The following is a 21,578-nucleotide window of genomic DNA, read 5'->3' as shown; positions in this document are numbered from 1 at the left end:
GAAGAGTTGTACCAAAAGGGATGTCAAGTTTTAATTTATGATGCTTCTAAGTCTTCACATTATTCGTTAAAAGTAACGAAAATTAATTTCTGTGGCTTTAACAAACATTATGCTTGTCAATTAGTTTAGAAGTGGTTGGGAGCCATCTTTTTTGAGCGCCCGAGACTTGAAACTGAGATGCCAGTTATTACTCGTGGCAATCACTATCACTTTCCCCTTCCCCTATAACTTAATTCTTGAATCAGGGAAGATGCCGGAGACATTATAATACTGTTAAAAGACATCTCTTTGCCCTGCCTGGATCGGGCTAAGTAATGTGATCCCATTTATGTTGCATCACATGCTAGAATAGTCATGGAAGGGAGTGAAGGGAAAGGAGCCTGCGGTGAAGAAAGCGAGGGGCAGGACCCGTAAGAAAGCCACGCTTAGGAGTACACTCTCGGGCTCTGTGGGCTTGTATGAAACACAAGTGAAGACTTGCAATGACCTTAGTGCTAACCTGACCTAATCCCTATCGAGGAGATTCCCACGCACAAAACCCAGATCACCTTCCTTCCCTGGCACATACAAAGAGAGGCACGTCCATCTCTTCCCAGGCCAGATAGGTGTGGAGATGGGTGACAGAGAACCATCAGTCTGCAATCAGAAGGCAGTGCAGATCGAGCTGGTGAAGTGTTGGTGCGGCCAAAAGTTCTGGATGGTGCTCGTTAGCTAGGTGTTTTCCCTTCACTCCACAGTAGGAAAGAGGCTTTTGTGTTGTGCAAGACTCAACTCATCTGAATGGGCCAATAAACCAGGACTCTTTGGGAGAAAATGGTTTCCCTAAGGGCAAATGTGTCAAATGAATGAAGCGTTCATGGGAAAATTTAATTCACACTCGATTGAACTCTTGTTGCTGAATTATTTCTGCCACCCCCCCTCCCCCCCCCCCCCCAGCCCAAAATGAGGAGCTGAAGCTTGAAATTACCCGCTTGCTTATAAAGCATCAGCAGGAAGTCGAGATTCTCCAGAAGAAGCAGACATGCCCGCAGTCTCCTGGAGGGGAGTCGGAACCAGCCACTCACGAGGCTCTGTTCGCAGAGACTGCTCAGGCAGAGGTAAGAACTTCATGACCCACAGCCCGCTCTGTGGAGGGATGTCTAGTAAATATTGGGGGGGGGAGGGGAAGGAATTAGAAACATTACTGGGTTGACCAGATTGAAGGAAATATCTGGGAGGATCTGAGGTTGAAAGTTGAGATAACTGTGAGCTTCAGAACTTTCCCTACCCGTTGCAGCCCATGCGTTTAGAATCTTTTGTCAAATGAGGACACGAAACGATCTGCTGAAGAGCCCCTTAGAACCTGTCTAACCTTCAGGCAGTCGGTGCAGTTACTTCATTTGGAGCTCGAAGGCTCACACATGCCCAGAGGACTTGGAAATAGAAACCAATGGCGGGGGGTGGGTGGGGGGGGGGGGCGCATGGAAACGGCAGGTGTAGAAGTTCTGGGTTCGCTTTTGCCCCTTGCAAGCAAATGTTACCCGTGACACAAATAGCACCTGGAGAACCCGGGAGAGGGCACTCGTGAAGCAATGCGGGTTCTCCTTTGCATTTTATGTTACTTTTAACTGGCAATACTTTAATTCCTCATTATATGCCTTGCCACGTGTTGCGGATCCCAAGACGCTGGCCTATATGAAGCAGAGGCAATGTCAGGAGTGGAGAAAGGCTTACTGGCAACCTCGTTTGCATTTCAGAGTAAATTCTGCTGCGGACAGAATTTTGCCGACCACTAGCAGCTTCTTTGTTGAGATAACGAGGATACTACCTCTCACACTTACGTTTCCTCTGTAGCCCTATGACTCAAGAGACCAAGACGTACAGAAGCTATCCCGGATGCTAGATGAATTGGAAGCATCACATGCAGAGACCACAATGGAACTAGACAAAACCAGAGACATGCTTCTTTTGCAGCGCAAAATCAATGAGTGTTATCAGGTGCGATACCAGACAATCTAGGAAGGGGACTAGGCAAATGCATACGAGGGGTGCACACGCTGGGAATACAGCAAGGCCCGAGTTTCCAGGGATCCTGGTGCAAGGTGGTACGCTGTCCCGTACGAACGCACAATAGAATGAGCCCTTCTCTGAAGAGTTTGAAGACACACATGCCCATGGTACCTTGGAAACTGAACTAATGAAGGGACCAGCTAATGGAAATGACGGGTGTAGAATTTCTGTGTTCACTGTTTGCCAGGCCCACGAAAAGGCAGCCCTATAGTACTAATAGCACAACTGGACCTGGAGGAATCCATGGCTTTTTAGTGGACGAATCTGCCCTGCAAAAGAGATAGCAGAGTCTCCTTCATCTAGCAAGTGCTACCGTATATACTCGAGTATAAGCCGACTCGGGTATCAGCTGAGGCACCTAATTTTACCACAAAAACTGTATTAAAAATGTGCTGAAAACTCGGCTTATACACAAGTATATACGGTACTTTTGAATCTAGGCTTTTGTGGGCTGGGAGAGGGAGATAGCAAAGTTCAGACATTACTTTGTTTCAGGAGGAACTGGAGACCTTGATGACAAAAGCTGATAACGAAAAGAAAGAAAGCCAAGAGAAACTGGAGAGATTGAATCAACTCCTAGATCTCAAGAACCATCGTATCATGCAGCTGGAAGGTATTTTAAGAAGCCACGGCCTACCGACATCTGGCAAGTCTTAGTACTCTGTTATCCTCCTCTTGGGAGCCGTCACACAGCCAGCATACACCTTCCCCTCTCTTGCCCATCTAAGGACTCCGCCTTATGGCCTTGGCACGTGACTTGCTCCCTCTGTTCTTCTTTGTTGTGGCATTTGTGTTGTCTTACTATATATCTAACAACCTCTGCTCTTCCGTCGCGTTCACATGCTTCTCTGACTTCTAGGGAGAATTTCACCAGAGAGCAGTGATTGCTTCAGTGAGTTGATTTTGATTCTACTTTGAGAATCCGAGGGTGTCACTCACTGCTGGCTGCCGGGTGATGTAACACATGCTCGTGAAATTGTTTCCTCAACCCAGACCTATAAAGTAGTTTTTATAGGAACTCACCAGATGGTTATTTCGTGCCCGGTGATCATGTATTTTTTGTATAGAGGTGGCTAATCTGTTGCTGTCGTGTGGCTGCTTGAAACCACATTTTGAGGTGTTCTCGCTGCATGGGAGAATCAGTAGGCAGGTTTTTCAGGAGCATGGAACCGGAAAAGGACAGGCATTGTCTGGAGCACGGTCTATCCATGTCAAGGTCAATGTGGTCATAGATCTCCTTGACTTGAAGTTCTCAGGTTGTTCAGATTCAGAGTCTGTCTCCCAAGGCGATACAGAATACTTGCGACCCACTTCTGAAGAGTTGTCCCTCATTTCAATATGTATTTCTTTGGTTCCTGGTAAACCATAGGGGAGCAGTTTCGCATGTTTCTCAGTTATTTGTGTGATTTCTTCTGAGAATTGCCTGTTCGTGTTCTTTGCCCATTTCTTTTTGTTTTGTTTTCTTTTAATTTTTTTTTATTTTAACAATTTATTGGGGCTGATACAATTCTTTTCACAGTTCATACATATACATACATCAATTGTATAAAGCACATCTGTACAGTCTTTGCCCTAATCATTTTTTTCTCTTTTCTCCTTTTACATTTTATTAGGTTCTTTGCCCATTTCTTAGTAGTAGCTTGTTGATTCGTAGAAGTTCTTTATAGGCCTCGATTATTGATCCTGTGTTCTGTAATGCAAACATTTAAATACATTTTCTTTTGTTGTACTAGTTCCATCAATTAAGAAAACCACTAGTTGATCTCTACATTTTATTATTTTGAACATGAAGACATTCCATTAACCCTTAAGACAGGACCTTTGCCGTCAGCACACCGTGCTACTGGTAACACTTCCCATGTGGAAGCAGACTGCAGATCAGTTTCTGATTGGTGGGACATGAAGGTAATGCCCAGATGAAGGAGATGTCTTTGTATTTTTTTTATCCTGTTGCCAATATTTTCAACTTCTTCCCAGTAAGTTTTCTCCCTAACTTCTTATTCCATGACTCTTTGACTTAAAGTAGATTTTTAGCCTCTTCTTATGAAATCAAAGCATTAACAGAATGGAGATCCCTATGGCTGACCTGGCTGGAGAAGGGAAATGGTTCTTAGTGGGGCTCAGTGCAATAGACACTGTGGCTGTAACTTGCTGTTCTCTCCTTCGCCCATAGCCCAGTTTCAATCTGTTTATTGGAAACATCCATGCTTTGTGTTTCTGGTGCATTTCTAGGGGAATTGCCAATTAATTCATAGTATCTTACTGTAAACCTAAACCGCATCATTATCTGTATGGTAAAATTATGCTTTCATTTTTCCTGAGCCCAGAATTGATTTGTAACTTTTTGTAACTTTTTTGTAACTTTTTGCTAAAGCAAACATTGGATTATTCCGTTATCAGAATTCAAATCTCCTTGTCATTCTCTTGCTTTTCCCTTTGAATCACATGGTTTCTTCAAATTATCACAACTTAAACTTTCACCATGTTTTAAAGTCTCATTCGAGCGACCCTCCACTGCCCTAGAGACGCCTGCTCTACCTTTTGATTGTGGGACCAGCCTCTCTACAACCGATTGGGTCTAAGGGGCGGTGTGTAATTGAGGGGTAATTAAAGCGACATCAGACAAGATGAAACACACAGGGGCTCAGCTTCTCATCTTGACTTCAGGAGCCAGGTTCTGGCAGAGAGAGACAGAGAGAGAGAAATGTAATCTCATTCTTGGTGCAGGCCATGGTAAGCACATAAGTAACAGGAAGGACTTGTACAATAGGCACACACGTGACAGGAAGGTACATGTGTAACAAGATTGGCAGACTTTAGAATCAAGATGGCAGCCTAACCTTGGCTGTCTGAGTTGGCTTGACCTTAGGTGTCTTTGGGCTCTCCTTCAGGGGAACAATCCATTAGCCTTATCAGAAGGGAAGGACATCCTACTTAGGATGGGACAGACAATAGGGTCAGATTGCCTTAGGTGGCTGACAACCTTCAGGCAGATCACCTTCAAGCAACTGACCTCCAAGTGTATGGTCAGTGACCATGTGTTTGCAAACAGCACCTTAGAGTGGCATTATTATGGGGGGACATCACCGGGAATAACTCTTACTTAGGAGAATGTGAGTGGGACGCATCTCCAATCCATGGATGTGAAGCTTTCCTCCCCAGGAGCCTTGGCCTCCCAGACTCCTTAACACATGAATGTTGAGAGTTTGTCCGCAGACACTCTCTTCCCGGTCTGTTTCCCACATTTGATGGACAGGTAGTTTCTTTCCCCTCTAGAACAGCTCCAAGATGTGGCTTATGGCACCCGGCAGTTGCCATTAGAGAACACACTACCAGCCAAGGCAGATGAGCGTGACGTGGGCATTTCTCGGCTGCATCAAAGTGAAAATCTTTTTGAACTACACCTCCACCAGGCCATCCTGACATCTGCTGCCCTGGCTCAGGCTAAAGACAGCCAACCCACCACTTTCTGCACCTATTCCTTCTATGACTTTGAAACTCACAGTACTCCACTAGCTGTGGGACCCCAGCCTCTCTACGACTTCACCTCCCAGTATGTAGTGGAGACAGACTCCCTTTTCTTGCACTACCTTCAAGGGGCCTCAGCCTGGCTTGATCTGCACCAGGCGGTGGCCACTGAGTACCACACCCTTGCCACTGGATGGATTTGCTTTGACAGGGTGCTGGACACTGTGGAAAGAGTCCATGGCTCTGCCACACTTACCGGTAAGTGCTGTTTGCTTCGGGTAGATCCCAGGACTACATCAGAATTCCCCAGTGTCTGTAGCTGACCATCTGCCTTTATTCTTGTTCCTTGCCACACCATCTAGTTCAGTGGTTCTCAACCTTCCTAATGCCTCGACCCTTTAATACAGTTCCTCATGTGGTGGTGACCCCCCCACCCTTAAAATGATTTTCGTTGCTACTTCATCATGGTCATTTTGCTACTGTGATGAACTGGGTGACCCCTGTGAGAGGGTTGTTCGACCTCCCAAAGGGGTTGCAACCCACAGGTTGAGAACCGCAGCTCTAGATCTTCCATGTCTTTCATACTTTCTGCTACCCAGGAGCTGGTGGAGAAGACTTTGGAGTGTTACATTATTGGATGAGGCTTCGCTGCCCCATAAGATGCAGCCAAAAGGCATGCAGCAAGCGTAAGAAAGCCCAAGCCTATCTGTCAGCTAATATGCCTGGTGCTTGGGAGGTCCAGGAAGATGAGGAGGTGAGACAAAGATGCACCCAGGCATCTTAAAGGAGCCTCAGCCATGTAGCTCCTATGAAAAGCTCTGCTTTTCACTCTCAATCATGTATTGAGCGAGAATGTTAAAATCCTGTCATGCCACGATTCGTCCAGATTCTTTGGTTGGTCAAGCTTATGTCTGAAGTGAAATCAAATCATGCCTGGGAGCTAGCTACCTTTCCTTGGTGTGGGGGGAAAAGTCTCTGTTCCAGTCTCTAAGACTAAGACAGAAGGACTCACGTCTGTCTCACAGAACTGTCTGCCACAGGTAAGTTTCAGCAGGTGAAGCCCATTAGGCTTTTCTTGTAGCGGCCCCAGGTAGTTCACAAGAACGGTCCTCTAGATTTTGTAACTCTTCCTTACCGTGAGTGCTGAGTGTCCCCACCACAGCTCTCAGGCTGCCCCTTTCCCTCCATCCGGAAAACATCTTTCCAGTCCAGACCAGAGGCTTGGCCGCATCAGCAGGAGCTGTGGGTGGAGATCATCAGGTGCTGTGGCCTCCAGAGTCGACGGCTGGGAACCCAACCCAGTCCTTACGTCATGTACCGCTTCTTCACCTTTCCCGACCATGACACTGCCGTCATCCCAGCCAGTAACAATCCCTGCTTTAGAGACCAGGCTCAATTCCCCGTGTGTGTGACCTCTGACCTGGATCGCTATCTGAGGCGGGAAGTCCTGCATGTCTATGTTTTTGATGATGAAGATTCTGAGCCTGGCTCATACCTTGGCCACGTCCAAGTGCCCTTGCTGCCTCTTGCACAAAACAAATCCATTCAAGGTAGGAATTCAAGATTGTTACATCCCTACCAATGTCCCCTGCTCAGCGTTGATCTCCTGTCCTCCATTGCTACCTTTCTCGTGTTGCTTGCTTGGAATTGTTTGTCTGAAAGCCACTAAAATGGTTTTAGAATATTATCAGGGACAGAAAACCTAAGAGTTTCACCACTCATATGGAAACAGTTGCTTCTTTTGCTTTTCAGCAACAAAAGCCAGATTCTTAAGTTGGCAGAACCCATCTGAATTTCACCCCTCTGACTGAACAAACCTTTAAAAACTCTCTATTTTCAGTATTTGTCTTTACCTAAGGCCTATTGCTCTTTAATACATGATTAACTAGCTGATCATCAGCTGTGTCCTTAACCCCCTCCACCTGATTCTTCTAAACTTCAGGTACAGTTTAGAGCAGTGCTTCTCAACCTTCCTAATGCTGTGACCCTTTAATACAGTTCCTCATGTTGTGGTGATCCCCCAACCATAAAATTATTTTCGTTGCTATTTCATAACTCTCATTTTGCTACTGTGATGAATTGGGTGACCCCTGTGAAAGGGTAGTTCAACCCTTGTAAAAGGGTCCTTCGACCCCCAAAGGGGTCTCAACCCACAGGTTGAGAACCTCTGGGTTAGAGAAACTTCAACACCAGGTCACGAAAAAGGCAAATTTGTTGGAATTTTCCAGTGCTGCTTGCTTTACTTGATAGCCAATTTTCCAGGTGCATCTAGGAGCAGTCAACCGTCTGGCGGCAGCTCTGGGAGGGCGAGGCGGGCAGATCCATGTTCTTGTTGGGAAGCACGTATGACTCTCGCCAGTGCCAACCACGTTTCAGAAACGTCTGGCTCTGTAAGAATTGTGTGAGGCCTCTTTCTTCCCAAGACCCGAGCTGCTAAGGAAGAGAGTGATACTTCTGCCCACGACTCCTCTTTTGCTCAAGAGGTTAGGCATGGGAGTGATTTGTTACAATTTAGAAGGCTGACATTTGACAATTTGGCAATTGCTTACCTTTTCTTGGCTTTCGTGATTTTAGAGTGAGGACTACTTGTGGGTAAAGCTTCTCTTGGTATTACTATGGGAACAGAAAATCCTTTGTGATACAAGAGTAGTGCAGTCGCTTATTGACAGGGTTCCTGATAACAAGCACGCTGTCATCCTCTTCACACATCTTTTGGAAACCCGCATCTTCCTGATAAATATTCTAAGAGCACTGTCATTTTAGGGTCTGTTTTTTTTTCCGGCGTGTATTATGATGATGATAGTGTCTGATGGGTGTGAATCAATTACTGAGACACCTTTGGGACTCTGAGACTGGGTGTTCAGCTGCGAACTTAAAGGCAGGCCATTTGAACTGGAGGAGAGACCTGGCCATCTAACTCTGCCCAGACAGCAGCCAAGGAAACCCCGTGTTGCCTTTCTGCTCTGTGGTGTATGTGTGGGGGTGGGGGTTTGTGGGTGGGATCGCTGAGTTGGAATTAGCTTGATGGCATCCCACAACAAACACAATCTGTTTCTCTGATGAAACTAACACCTGGGGGGGTCTGGCTGCGGCGTTGATCCATGCAGATTTGCCTGCTTTATGTAATCAGACCTTACTGATGTCTGTGTATCTCTCAGGTGATTTTAGCCTCACTGACTCTGAGGGGATACCCAGTGGATCGATTCAGATGAAGCTGGATTGGGAGTCTCCCTACCTGCCTCCTGAGAACTTCCCGACACCTGAAGCTGAGGAGAATGATGGGAAGGACCAGCCAGAGGCCTCCTTTGAAGAGGACATGACTCTCTTTCCTTCCCAGGTAGCAGATGGCGCTGATCCCAGGGGAACAATATGCCCATCGGAGGGAAAGAATGACCTCTCTGTGTTCTGGGAGCTTCATCTGCATCCCTCATAATGTCATGAAACTATTGATGGAGCCAAACTCTGGTCTTGTTATGGGAGCGGAGAGAGATGGCATCTCTCGGCTCTGTGGCAGGAGATAGACGATGTCTAATGCAGGTTTGCAAATCTCGGCAGTATCGTTGACTGTTAGGCAATTATCTCGTAAGGCTGTCTTTGACCCTCCTACTCAGGACCAACCGGCACCTGCTGAGATTCCTGCTGCAGAGGAGCAATATCAAGTCCAGAAAAGATCTCCTCAGATAGAAGAAAGAAGAAAGCAACACCAGATCGCTAGCTACTCCCGAAGAAAGCATGGCAAACGCGCAGGGCCGCAAGGAAAGAACAGGATGGAGTACCTCAGTCGCAGCATCTTTCATGTGAGTGTCCTACAGGTGAAACTCCAGAAACCCCGAGGAGATAAAATACGGGTTGCAGTGTCCCCAAATAGGTTATTCTCAAGATAGAAGCGAGCCCATGATGAACAGCAATCGTGGCTCTTTGTGATGAACAATGCATCCACAAACACAGGGAAACGCTAGGTTGTTCATTTAACTTCCACTTCACTTAAGTCAGCGGATTATGGGTTCTTGAATGTATGCTGAGAATCTTAGTACCGCTGCCCTTACCTCGTTATTTCAAGGTTAAGTGGAACAAATCAGGGGACAAGCATTCATTGAGTACCTACTCTGTGCTAGCGACTACCTTTTCTGAATAGAAAACTAGAGTCAAGTCACTTTGTAGAACCCAAACCCCCCAACGTCACTTAACATCTGTTAGACATTCTTTTCTAATGGCAACATGTAATACATTTGTATTCATGTAAAAGCAAATGTTAGATTAAAAATGAAATATAGTAAAAAGGAGACCGGCTGGTGTCGCGGGTTATGCGTTGGGCTACTAGTCACAGGTCAGCAGGACAAACCCATGAGCTCAAACCCACCAACTCTTCTGGGGGAAGATGAGGTTTCTGCTCCTGTGAAGACTTACAACCTGGGAAACGCACAGGGGCAGTGTTACTCTCTGAGTCAGAATTGGCTGAGTGGAAGTGGGTTTGATTTTCTTTTTTTAAGAGAGAGAACCAAGATGTTACTAACAATAGTATTGTTGTCTTAAGCAGATGAACTTCACTGAGTGGAAATTCTCAGGGCGTAAAGTCTCCGTAGACGATGGTTTGAAAATAAACCAACAAAATGAAGAGACATCAGACTGCTCAGCATTGGAACCGAAGGAACATCCTGTAAATGGTATTGTTTGTTCTAGATCTACTTCTGCTAGTTAATGGTGAGATTACATCTATCAAGCTAGTTATTCACTTTCTTCCGTCACCTCACAGTACTAAATTTTTCATGGACGATTAACACGTAAGAAGACTTTAGGCCCAACTACCATGATCCGAATTCTACCTTGCAGGACTGGATAGGGCAGAGGTTGTACACTGGTGCATATGAGGGCTGGAGGCACAGGGAATCCAGGGTGGATGATACCTTCAGGACCAGGGGTGTGAGGGGCGATGCTGGGAGAGTGGAGGGTGAGTGGGTTGGAAAGGGGGAACCGATTACAAGAATCTACATGTGACCTCCTCCCTGGGGGACGGACAACAGAGAAGGGGGGGAAGGGAGACGTCGGACAGGGCAAGATATGACAAAATAATAATTTATAAATTATCAAGGGCTCATGAGGGAGGGGGAAGCGGGGAGGGAGGGAAAAAAAAAGAGGACCTGATGCAAAGGGCTTAAGTGGAGAGCAAATACTTTGAAAATGATTAGGGCAAAGAATGTATGGATGTGCTTTATACAATTGATGTATGTATATGTGTGGATTGTGATAAGAGTTGTATGAGCCCCTAATAAAATGTAAAAAAAGAAGAAAAAAAAGAAGACTTTAGGCCCAGTTTTATGTTTCAAATGTGATGGTTAGACCCACCAAGGCTGGAGTTCTTAAAGGAAGTAACTTTTCTTTTTTATTATTATTTTTTTGAGAAGTAACTTTTCTATAATTTGTATACAGTTTACTAACTAGCTTAGTCACATGTTGGCGCGTATGTAATGTTAATCTAAGTTTTTCTTAAATTAAAATAGACCTTTTGTGCTATAAGGAAAAGTAGAGATAATTCTAGGTGACAGTCATGGCAAGTTAGGTAATTCAGACCAACTCCCCAGTGATGGCAACTAAAAAGCTGAAGTTAATACATTGATAAACAATCTTCTTAATGTTCTGAGAAGCATCAAAGGGACCCAAAAGAGCTGGAGGAATTACCTAACTTATATCAGGGCGATGACTGGACCTTTAGCCTTGGGACACTGCAAGGCTGAAGAAGGCATTGAAGAGAAGGAGCCATGCTTCTTGGAGTCATGCGGACGACAGTCTGCGTCTGGTGCCTATCCAGCGCAAGAGCCCAGGTGACTGGCCTGAAGCCTTGAAGGCAGCCCCAGTCTGAGTTTCTTTTGCTCTGTGAGCCAGAGCTCTGTTTTGGACGTACTTGCAAAGCTACAGGGATAAGAGTGGCCTGATTACTGCTGGGACTCCGGGTACTGGAATTGTCTGACCAAAGTCCGCAACTGCTGTGCTTTACTAGGTTCAGGGAGATAAAAACCTGAGTGTTAAAGTCTTAGCATGGGCAAAATGTTATAGAAATCGATATCTTGAGGTTCAAAATGCTTTGCTTTAAAATAATTTCAACTCTCCAAAGAGTTGACAGGACAAAACATTTCCGTGTATTCTTTACCCACATTCACCATATTTTAAGTTTTTGCCTGAACATTTTTCAGAAAAATATCTGAGAATAAATTGTAGCCATCATGCCCTCTAAGTACTACGTTTCAGTAACTTTGTCCTAATAAAATGAAAATTCTCAAAAGAAAGAAGGAATTTATGTAACCATAGCACAATGATCAAATTTACAAACTATAACATCGATACATTGTTCTTTAGTCTCCTATAATCTGGTGCGGTTTCTCAGCCTTCCTTTGCCATTCACAATATTGACGCTTTTGAAGACTGGAGGCTACTTGGTCTGTAGGTTACTCAAAAATATTGATCTGCTATTTTTTTCCATTAGATTCAGGTTATGAATTCTTTTTATAAGACTACTACAGAAATAATATTTTTAAAATTATTTTATTGGGGGCTTATACAGCTCTTATCACAATCCATACATACAGCAATTGTGTAAAGCACATTTGTATATTCATTGCCCTCATCATTCTTAAAACATTTGCTCTGCACTTAAACCCCTGGCATCAGCTCCTCATTTTCCTTCTCCCTCCCTGCTCTCCCCCAGAATTAATATTATGTGTTTAGGAGATATTATAATATTATTTCTGTGGTAGTCCTTAAAAAAAAGAAAAGATCATTTGGGTCAATGTTTGAATTCACCCCTAGACTCTTTGGAAAAGAGACCTGGTTACCTACTTCTGCACAATCAGGCACCGGAGCACAGTTCCACTCTGGTATACATGGGCTTGCCATCAGTGAGAAGCCTGAAAGATCAATTGAGGTTTACTCACATAATGAAATACTACAGCCCCCAAGTCAAACACATTGATGCATAGTGACCCTGTAAAGCAGTGGTTCTCAACCTTCAGAAGCCGTGACCCTTTAATACAGTTCCTCATGTGGTGACGCCCCTCCTCCCAACCATAAAATTATTTTCGTTGCTACATCATGCCTGTAATTTTGCTACTGTAATGAATCGGGTGACCCCTGGGAAAGGGTCGTTCGACCCCCAAAGGGGTTGAGAACCACTGTTATAAAGGCTTTCTGAATCTGAAAATCTTTATGGAAGCAGGTAGCCTCATCTTTTTCCTTCAGAGCAACTGGTGGGTTTGAACTGCTGACTGTGTGATTAAAAGCTCAATGCTTATCCCACAGTGACACCTAGGATCCTTAATAAAATGCTCTCTCGCTCTTGCTCTCGCTCTCTCTCCCTCTCTCACATACACACTCACACTCACTACCATTCAGTCAATGCTGACTTATAGTAACCCCCTGTGAGTTTCCCAGACTGTGACTGCTTACAGGAGTAGAAAGTCCTATCTTTTTTTCAATTGAAAAAAAATTTTTAAAATTCATTTTAAAGCCCAATCTTTAATAAAATGCTACACACACACACACACACACACACACACACACTACCTACAACAACTCTAGTTAGTTTTGGATCCTTGAATGGCTGGTCTCTCGTTGACATCTCATCTCCCGGTGGGTATTTATACTCACTCCCACATAATAAAACAGAAGCTCCAGGTTCCACTCGGTGAAGCAAGAGCCCTATGAACGAGGCAGATCTTCCCAGTGGTGTACACAGCCCCCGGGAAGCCCTGCTAGCAGTCCATGCGCTTGTGGATCCACTTTGCAGACTACTGGTGGGCTTGTTTTGGCTGTCCTCTGGGAGCTGACCCGGGCCCTGGGCAGGCTGCCTGGGTTTCCTCGCGATCAGATTGAGGGGTCAAAGAATGAAAGTCCTCAAGGAAGGAAGCAGGGGTACATGACAGTCTTACATGGAAACCCCGTAAGTCACTTGCGTCACTCCCACCGGTCTCCCTTGGTCGAGGCAGATGGCAAAAGCGCATCTCAGTTCAAGGGGAGGGGAAGGGACCCTGTGGCTCAATGTGGAGGAGCTTCAAGGCTGCACTGTCAGAAGAGTCTGTGAGCTGATGTTTGAGGATGTCTTTGGACAGTGCGATCTGGCCCCCTTCGCCGGGCTCCTTCCCTCGGACTTGGTTATTTTGATGCGACTGGTTGTTCACCACCCCTTACAAAAGAATGCCCATCTTCTGCTGCCCTTCCTCCTCCCGTTATCTCTTCTTTTTTCCTTTCTATCATTCCGTTTTCTTTTTTCCCCTTTCTCTGTCTCCCCCCACTCCCTGCCTGCCCTTCTCCTTTTTAGAAATGGAAACTGTATTGGGCAAACTTCTAAATCATTGAATCTTTGAAAAAGATGGCTTGATTCTGAGTCAGTGTCGCATAAATCTTGACACTCAAAACGTGTAACAGACGACGGGATGGCTGGTGGGTACTGGGTTTGTTTTCCCTGGACTTGAACAGGGTGCTCTGAGACAGATAGGTAACCCCAGCTTCTTCTCCAGCAGAGAGACCATCCTGTGACGAAGCTTCGGAAGCGAGTGAAGCACAGACTACTGATAGTGATGACATCATAGTGGCGCCCATGTCTAAGAAACTTCCCAAGGCAGTAAGTAGCGTATGATAAGCAATGACAGTTTCTATGCTTCCTGAAAAATCTATGTAAAGGTCAAATCTGATGAACCTGCCCAGCCCCATGGGCCTCTCACCATGTCCCACGCCAGAGCAAACCATAGCCCCAAACCATTGCCTTGCCTCCTAGCCCATAGGCTTCCGGCACTGAAGCGGGTTGCACAGTGTGGGGTGGGGGTCTGAGACTATTAGACCATCCTTGTGAACACTAAGCCTCATTTTCAATTAATCTTGCTTAGTCAGCTGAGAACAGCGTGGGTACCATCAAAGGGCGGAGGGTATCCAGACACGGTGCTTCCTCCTTGGCGTGAGCTCCACATGTGTCTGATGAGCTTTTCTGTCCCCCTGGTCAAAAAAAGCCCCCCCAAAATGGAATGAACCCGCTGGGAAGTAAAAGCTATGTAGTTTAATTTATATTGTGCATGGATGGAAGTCTTGTGACATCATAAACTAAAGGACCATTTTCTTCTCATGGTGTCAGTGAATACATGTTTCAACTCTTCGCTGCCGCCCTGAGTCCCTTGTAGAGTTCTTCTGGTTCTTGTGCCCTTCCTTGTGTCCTGTGATTCATGCCAAGCCTGATTCAGCCTTTCCACCATCTGAGGAGAGAAGATTTCCTCGGGGAGGTGGAGTCTGGAATGGAGGAATGGTTTCTATTTGGAAGGGTTATTCTGTTTCTGCAATTTTTGAACAGGCAATCTTTAACACGAGAAAGCATATTATAAATGTTTAATTAAACATTTCCGTTTCAACTCCTTGGTAACTAATTACAATGGATGATTGGACGGATGAATGGCTAGGTAGAGTTAAAAATAGAGATATAAATAAATATCCTCAGATGTTTTCAACAATCATGGTGGGAATAGACCTGAGACAGAAACACAGACAGTTTTCTTGAGCCACTGGAGTGCTACGTAGGTGCTCAGAAATATTTGTTGGATGAGTGGCTGAATGAAAGAAGAAACTCAAACCGGAGGGTATGGACCTCGTTCGAAACAACAGAGACGACTCCAGGAAGACTCCCAGTCAAGTAGCCAGGTCTGCGGGACTGTGGTGGCTGGCTTGCTGCAGTGACGCTGGAAGTTCCGCCATCACGATTTTGAACACCAGCTGGGTTAGCCATTGGGAGTAGCTTTCAGTGGATTTTCCAGCTCAGAAGAGACTAAGAAGATGAGCTGGGTGGTCCGTTCCTGAGGACACAGCCACTGAAAACCTTATGGCTAGCAGCTGGCCCTGGCCAGATGACAGTGCTGCCGCAGAGCCCCTCAGGTGGGAGAGTGCAGAAGTACAACTGGGGAAGAGGCCGCCGCCTCCAAGTAGCATCCACTTCAGTGACACGTGGGAAAAGTTTCCTGGGCCTTCACTCATTAATGTGGCATGACTTCAAATGGGAAGAAACAGCTGCGAATATATATTAAAAATCAGAATATGAAATGTACAAAGCACGAATCTAGGTACACTGGAAGTCATTAAAAATGAGATAAAAAAAAGAGATCGAACCCATAAAGATCGGTAACGTTAGTGGACTGAAATAGACTAGTGTTGGCCATTTTGAATTGGATACTTACATAGTGTACAGTGGGAGTGGCAAATTGAAGAGGGAAGACATTTCAATATTTATCTTGAGATATAATTCTGTCTGTGATAGAATAATACCTATATGCCTATAAGGAATACCAGTTAATACAAGTACTATTAAAATTTACTCACCAGCCACTAAATCCAATGATGATGATGAAGTTGAAGAATTTTACCAACTTCTTCAATCTGATATTAGTTAAACAGACTTATCAAGATGCATTGGTAATTAATGGTAATTGGGGATGCAAAAATGGGAAATATAAAGGATTAATAGTTGGAAAATATAGACTTGGTGATAGAAATTAAGCTGGAGAACACATGGTGTAATTTTGTGCAACCAACTCTTTACAAATCCCTTTAATCAACAGCATAAATGATGGCTATTCATGTGGACCTCACTACATAGGTGGAATACTTAGGAATCAAATCAATTACATCTGTAGAAATAGACGATGAAGAAGCTCAATCGCACCAACCAACCCAAAGGCAGGGCCCGACTGTGGAACACACAGATCATTGATTGATTATCTGTAAGTTCAGGCGGAAGATAAAGAAAATGAAAACCAGTTCACGAGAAGCCAAAATGCAACCCGGAGTCTTCTCACGTCAGAATGTAGAGAACATCTCAAGGACCGATTTCACACACTGAACACTAATGGCCAAAGAGCCAGCTAGTCGTGGGATGACATCAAGGATGTGTTCCAGGAAGGCAAAAGGTGGTTAAAGAGTCAGCAAAGACTAAAGTGGACATCAGAAGACACTCTCAAAGTCGCTCTTGACTGTCGAGTACCCACAGTGAGCAGAGGCAGCGGTCCAGTGCTTACAAACAATGCCACCACGGCCCTTTGCTAAACATAGAGAAGCTAAGTCAAGTGGAAGGCATGATGCCGTAAAAGAGGTGAACAAACCTTTCAAGAGATGGTTCTAGAAGACAAAATAAAGCATGATAGTGAAGTGTGCAGATCAGAAATCAAAACCAAAATGGAAGAGCATGCTCAGCATATCTCTAGGTGAAAAAAACCTAAACTGAAAAACAAACAAAAAACCCCTCGAACGTCAAGTTGTAGTATTGAAGGATTCTACAGGCAAAATACTGAATGCAGCAGGATCCATCAAAAGCAGCTGGAAGGAGAACAGCCGCTGTATCAAAAAGAAGTAGCTGATGTGATGGAACTACTGAATTATATGACAAGTGGATTATGTGCCAATAAAACTGTTTAAAATTAGATGACATTTAGCCAATCAAAGATGCAGCATCTGTCAAGAACTAAGGGTACTGAAGGAAGAAGGCCAAGCTGCAGAGAAGGCACGACAGAAAAACACGGAATCGCTGGGATGGCAACTGAAATGGTTCAACAAATTATCACAGAGCGGGAACGCCTCCCTATTTATGCCAAGAGTTTGGAAGAGAGATAGCTGGCCGACCTATTGGAAGAGAGCCATATTTGTACCCATTCCAGAGAAAGTTAACCCAACAGCATGTGGAAAGTATTGAACAATATCATTAATATCACATGCAAATAAAATTTTACTGAAGATCATTCAACAATCGTTGCAGCCATGCGTCAACAGGGAGCTGCCAGAGATGGAAGCTGGATGACAAAGAGGGCGTGGGAGGAAAAGAAGATTCCTGGGAGTGTATGGTTACATGTTGGGCTTCAGTCCACAAGGTCAGCGGTCTGAAACCACCAGCCCCCCTCCACGGGAGAAAGACTGGGCTTTCTGCTGGCAGTTCTACCCTGTCCTATTGGGTCACTATGGGTTGGCAACCACTAGAGGGCAGTAAGTTTGCTTTTGAGTTTATTGGTGGAAGGAGATATTGCTGATTTCAGATGGGTGTCAGATTGCCTGCTAAGCTTTCAAAGAGAAGAAAAGACTGGAATGGGAGAACAGGCCCTAGAGGAAAGACATGGCCAGGCAGGCACTTACTGAGGAAAAGGGACATGGCTGGGATGAGGTCATCTCATCGTGGCATGACTCTTTAGTAGTGTCATGATGCTGAAGGATGGGGCTTATGTTGAGTTCATTTGACTTCTTGACGCAAGAGTGAACCTCCCCCTGGCATCTCTCAAGACAACGTGGGCACAGGGACTCACACCCATAAGACTTTGGCTGGTAAACTACTCTGAAGCCGAGATGAAAGTACCAGAGTTTCTGTCCAGGGTGGCCTACTCTGATGACCTACCTTTAGGTGGGTCTAGAAATCAGTCCTTTCCTCCAGCTGCTGAACCTGGAAACTCATTACAGTCATCCAGTCGTGTCTGACTCAGCAGCCGATAGGACAGAGTCCGACTGCCCATCGGATTTCCCATGGCTGTCATTTGTACACATGCCTACTGCCACATCTTTATCTTTTCCCGGCAGAGCTGCTGGTGGCTTCATATGGCTGGCCTTTTGGCTAGCAGCTTAGCCCTCCAACCACTATGCAACCAGGCCTCACTCCTAGTGGCTGAAGCAGCCAATACATCTCCAAATCAAGCTACGGATTTCTTAAATCCCAACCTGGGGGAGATGCTGATGTGGCTTCCACTGAGAACGTTTAACCAAGGTTCCCTGTCCAGATGTGGTTTGGATTGTTTTGTTTGCAGAGGATGGGTGGAATGATTCAGTGGACAGGCTGGACCCAAACAACCAAATCCAAATTCCCCACAACGTAGCTGTGGCAATTTTGTCAGCTGGCCTCTTGGTGTCGTTTTTACCTGGGCTGTGTCCTCATGCAGTAATGTGTTCGATTGAGGGTGTCGACGTGTGATTTCTAGAGAGTATAGGCGCCCCGGTGGCATAGTGGTTATGTGTTGGGCTGCAATCCACAGGGTCAGCACTTCAAAGCCCCCAGCAGCATCTTCAAGGGAGAAAGACGAGGCTTTCTCCTCTCCTTAACTAAAGAGTTCGTCTCAGAAACCCCCTCCCCTAAAGGGTCACTACGAGTCAGCATCAACTCGATAGCACCGAGTGAGTGAGTGAGTGAGTGAGTGAGTGAGTGAGTGATGTGTTAAATAGAGGGAATACAACACTTGCTACATCCCTAACCTGTAAGGAAATATGTTCTTGATCAGAGTTCAGAGAAGATGTGCATTGAAATCATCTCGCTAGCCTTCTACCCAGAGGCTGAAGTGATGTCTAATGAGCACATCAAGCAGGTGTACGTGGAGTACAGGTTCTGCGACCTGCCTCTATCGGAGACGGAGACGCCAGTGTCCCTGAGGAAGCCACGGGCAGGAGAAGAGATTCACTTCCATTTTAGCAAAGGTGAGGCGCGTGGTGATGGGGAGAGGGCCTGAGCCGGGAGACAGAAACTCCCGCTGGACTTCACTCACTTCATTTACTAACACGATCATGTGTATCGTTTAAAACATCAATTAGGCCAAAAGATTTTAATAAAAAATAATTAGTCCTTTGCTCCACTGATCTCCATAAGCCATCTCCCACCACAGACGACCCCAGCCACTTTTAACTTCTCTTCTCGTGCTTACCTCCGTGTTTCTCAGTGATGTTTCTCTGCAGTTTCCCGATTCACCACGTTTAGACCGTGCCCACTCCCTTTCTCTTCTGCTCTCGTTCACCACGCCCCCAGTCCTTCCCTTCCATATAGGTTATCATAGTTTTTATTTAAACCAATTGTAATGGTTTACCTTATTATGGCTATTTAAATATTAATTCTTACAGAGCCAAGTAGTGTGACCTTGACTCTATCTTTTAAAATCAGTATTTTGTTTGCTTTGCTTTTTCATCTTTGTTATTTTTCATGGCGGCGGCGGTGGTGGTTATGTGCCATCTAGGTAGTTCCGACTCACAGTGACCCCTGTACACAGTAGAACTCAACACTGTCCCATTCCGTGTCACCCTCACGGTCATGACTAAGTTTGAGCAACCACTGTGTCCACTCCTCTTGTGGCAGGTCTTCCACTTTTTCACTCACCATCTATTTTTTTTTCTTTTCACCATCTATTTGTCCAAGCATGAAATCTGTCTCCAGAGACTGGTCCTGCCTGATGGGAGGAGGCAACATCTTGCCATCGTTGTTTCACACTTGATCTTAGCCAAAAGGCCGAGAAGCGATGCCATCCTTGTTTCAAAGGAGCAGTCTGGTTTTATTTCTCCCAAGACAGATTTCTGTATTTTTCTGTCAGTCCACGGCACGCTCAATGTGCTTTACCAACCCTATAAATTCAGATGCACCCATTCTTATTTGTTCTTCCTTAATCATTGTCCTGTTTTCCCATGCCTATGAGGCCATTGAAAATACCATGGCTTGGGCCAAGTGTGCCTTGGTCCTTAGAAGTGACATCTTTGCTTTGTAAGATTTTAAAAGAGGATCTGTGTGGTACTGTGGTGGCACAGTGGGTCCCACGTTGGGCTATGAGCCCCACGATCAGCAGCTTGATCCCACCAGCTCTTCTGTGGGAGAAAGACAAGGTTTCTTCTGCTCCCATCAAGATTTTACAGCCTCAGAAACCCACAGGGACAGTTCTACTCTGTCCTAAAGGGTCACTGTGGGCCAGAATTGACTCCATGTCCGTGAGTCTGGGATTGTGTGTGGACGTGAATGTGCGTGTATAGCAGACATGCCCAAGGCAATAAATATATCACTTGGTTTTTTGACTGAAATACTTAACCTCCATCTCTTCTCCATTTTTCACCATGGTGCATATTGGTCCAGTTTTGAGGATTTTTGTTTTCTTTATGTTGAGGTTCAATTGGTCCCACACCCTTTGGATCTTCATCAGTAAATACTTCACGTCCTCTTCACTTTCAGAAGCAGAGTCATGTCCGCAGCATGTCACAGCTTATGAATGAATGAGGGCTTCTCAAATCCCGATGCTACATTCCTCTTCCTATTCTTCATATCCGGCTTCGCAGATCATTCATTCAGCACACAGATCGAAGAATATGGTTAAAGGGTAGAACCCTTATGCATAGTTTTCGTATTTTAAACCGCACATCATGTTCTGTTCAAACTCTTGCCCCGTGGCCCAAGTACAGGTGCTTCATAAGGAAAATTAAGTGGTCTGGAGTTCTGTTCATCATAAGGTTGTCTATAGCTTCTTGTAATCCACACAGTGGAAGGCCTTGTGTTGTCGATAAAATACAGGTAAATATCTTTCTGATATTCTCTGCTTTCAGCCAAGATCCATGTGATATCAGCAAAGATTTGCCTCAGCTCACATCCCTTTAATCTCTCCTACACGGCTTTTCATCTTCTGGATTCTGTAGCATGTTCTGTCTTCATTAATTTTCTTATGAATGGATCATATTTTCTAGTAGCTTTTTAAAGAGGTAGCACATAGGAAATAAATCTTTTCAGGGCATGAAGTCTCTTTATTTCCCACATCGGATTACACTTTGACCAAACAAAAATCTAGGTTCAAAACATTTTCACTCTGAACATTAAAATCATTGATTTGTGATTTCTCAGATCCAGGTGAGATATTTAAAAGAAAAAAATTGTATGTGAATTGGGTGAAAGATTACACAGGGGTTGACTAGAGAAACAAATCCAGAGATACTCATATATGTGTAAGAGAGAGCTTTATATCAAAGAGTAATTATCTATTAAGAAAGATCACAGCCCAGTCTAGATCAAGTCCATATGTCTGCTATTAGCCCATGTATCCAATACCAGCCCATAAATTCTTCTTTAGACTCACGCAGCACATGAAATGGTACTGAATGCAGGAAGATGACGGGCCAGTGGGTGGAAAGTCTTGTGGTTCCAGTGGCAATGGAAGCATCTCAATACTGGCGTGGGTCTCCATGTGGCGGCTCTAGCTCCATCAGCGTAGTTCCCTGTGACTTACCATCAGGAATGTCTCCCAGCAAGACAAAGCAGAGAAATGTGTCTGGCC

The 21,578-nt window shown here is 45.0% G+C and overlaps 1 protein-coding gene and 1 non-coding gene across 2 annotated transcripts in view; both read left to right on the top strand.

Annotated features, from left to right (window-relative positions):
- The window catches only part of RPGRIP1 (RPGR interacting protein 1), a 55,442-nt gene that overhangs the window by 18,528 nt on the left and 15,336 nt on the right, over nt 1-21,578 (top strand). The window contains 11 exon segments of the mRNA XM_075532232.1: nt 937-1,097; nt 1,834-1,977; nt 2,545-2,695; nt 5,326-5,775; nt 6,117-6,271; nt 6,725-7,067; nt 8,676-8,854; nt 9,129-9,329; nt 10,052-10,181; nt 14,028-14,128; nt 18,789-18,981. Of these exon segments, the coding sequence (XP_075388347.1) occupies nt 937-1,097; nt 1,834-1,977; nt 2,545-2,695; nt 5,326-5,775; nt 6,117-6,271; nt 6,725-7,067; nt 8,676-8,854; nt 9,129-9,329; nt 10,052-10,181; nt 14,028-14,128; nt 18,789-18,981 (2,208 nt within the window).
- On the top strand, nt 14,182-14,318 carry LOC142427126 (small nucleolar RNA SNORA42/SNORA80 family). Its single transcript, XR_012779946.1, has one exon. It is a non-coding gene; the product is annotated as a small nucleolar RNA SNORA42/SNORA80 family (small nucleolar RNA).

The sequence above is a fragment of the Tenrec ecaudatus genome, chromosome 14, assembly GCF_050624435.1.
Source record: "Tenrec ecaudatus isolate mTenEca1 chromosome 14, mTenEca1.hap1, whole genome shotgun sequence".
Lineage (NCBI taxonomy): Eukaryota > Metazoa > Chordata > Mammalia > Afrosoricida > Tenrecidae > Tenrec > Tenrec ecaudatus.
This window is presented reverse-complemented; position numbering and strand designations above follow the sequence as displayed.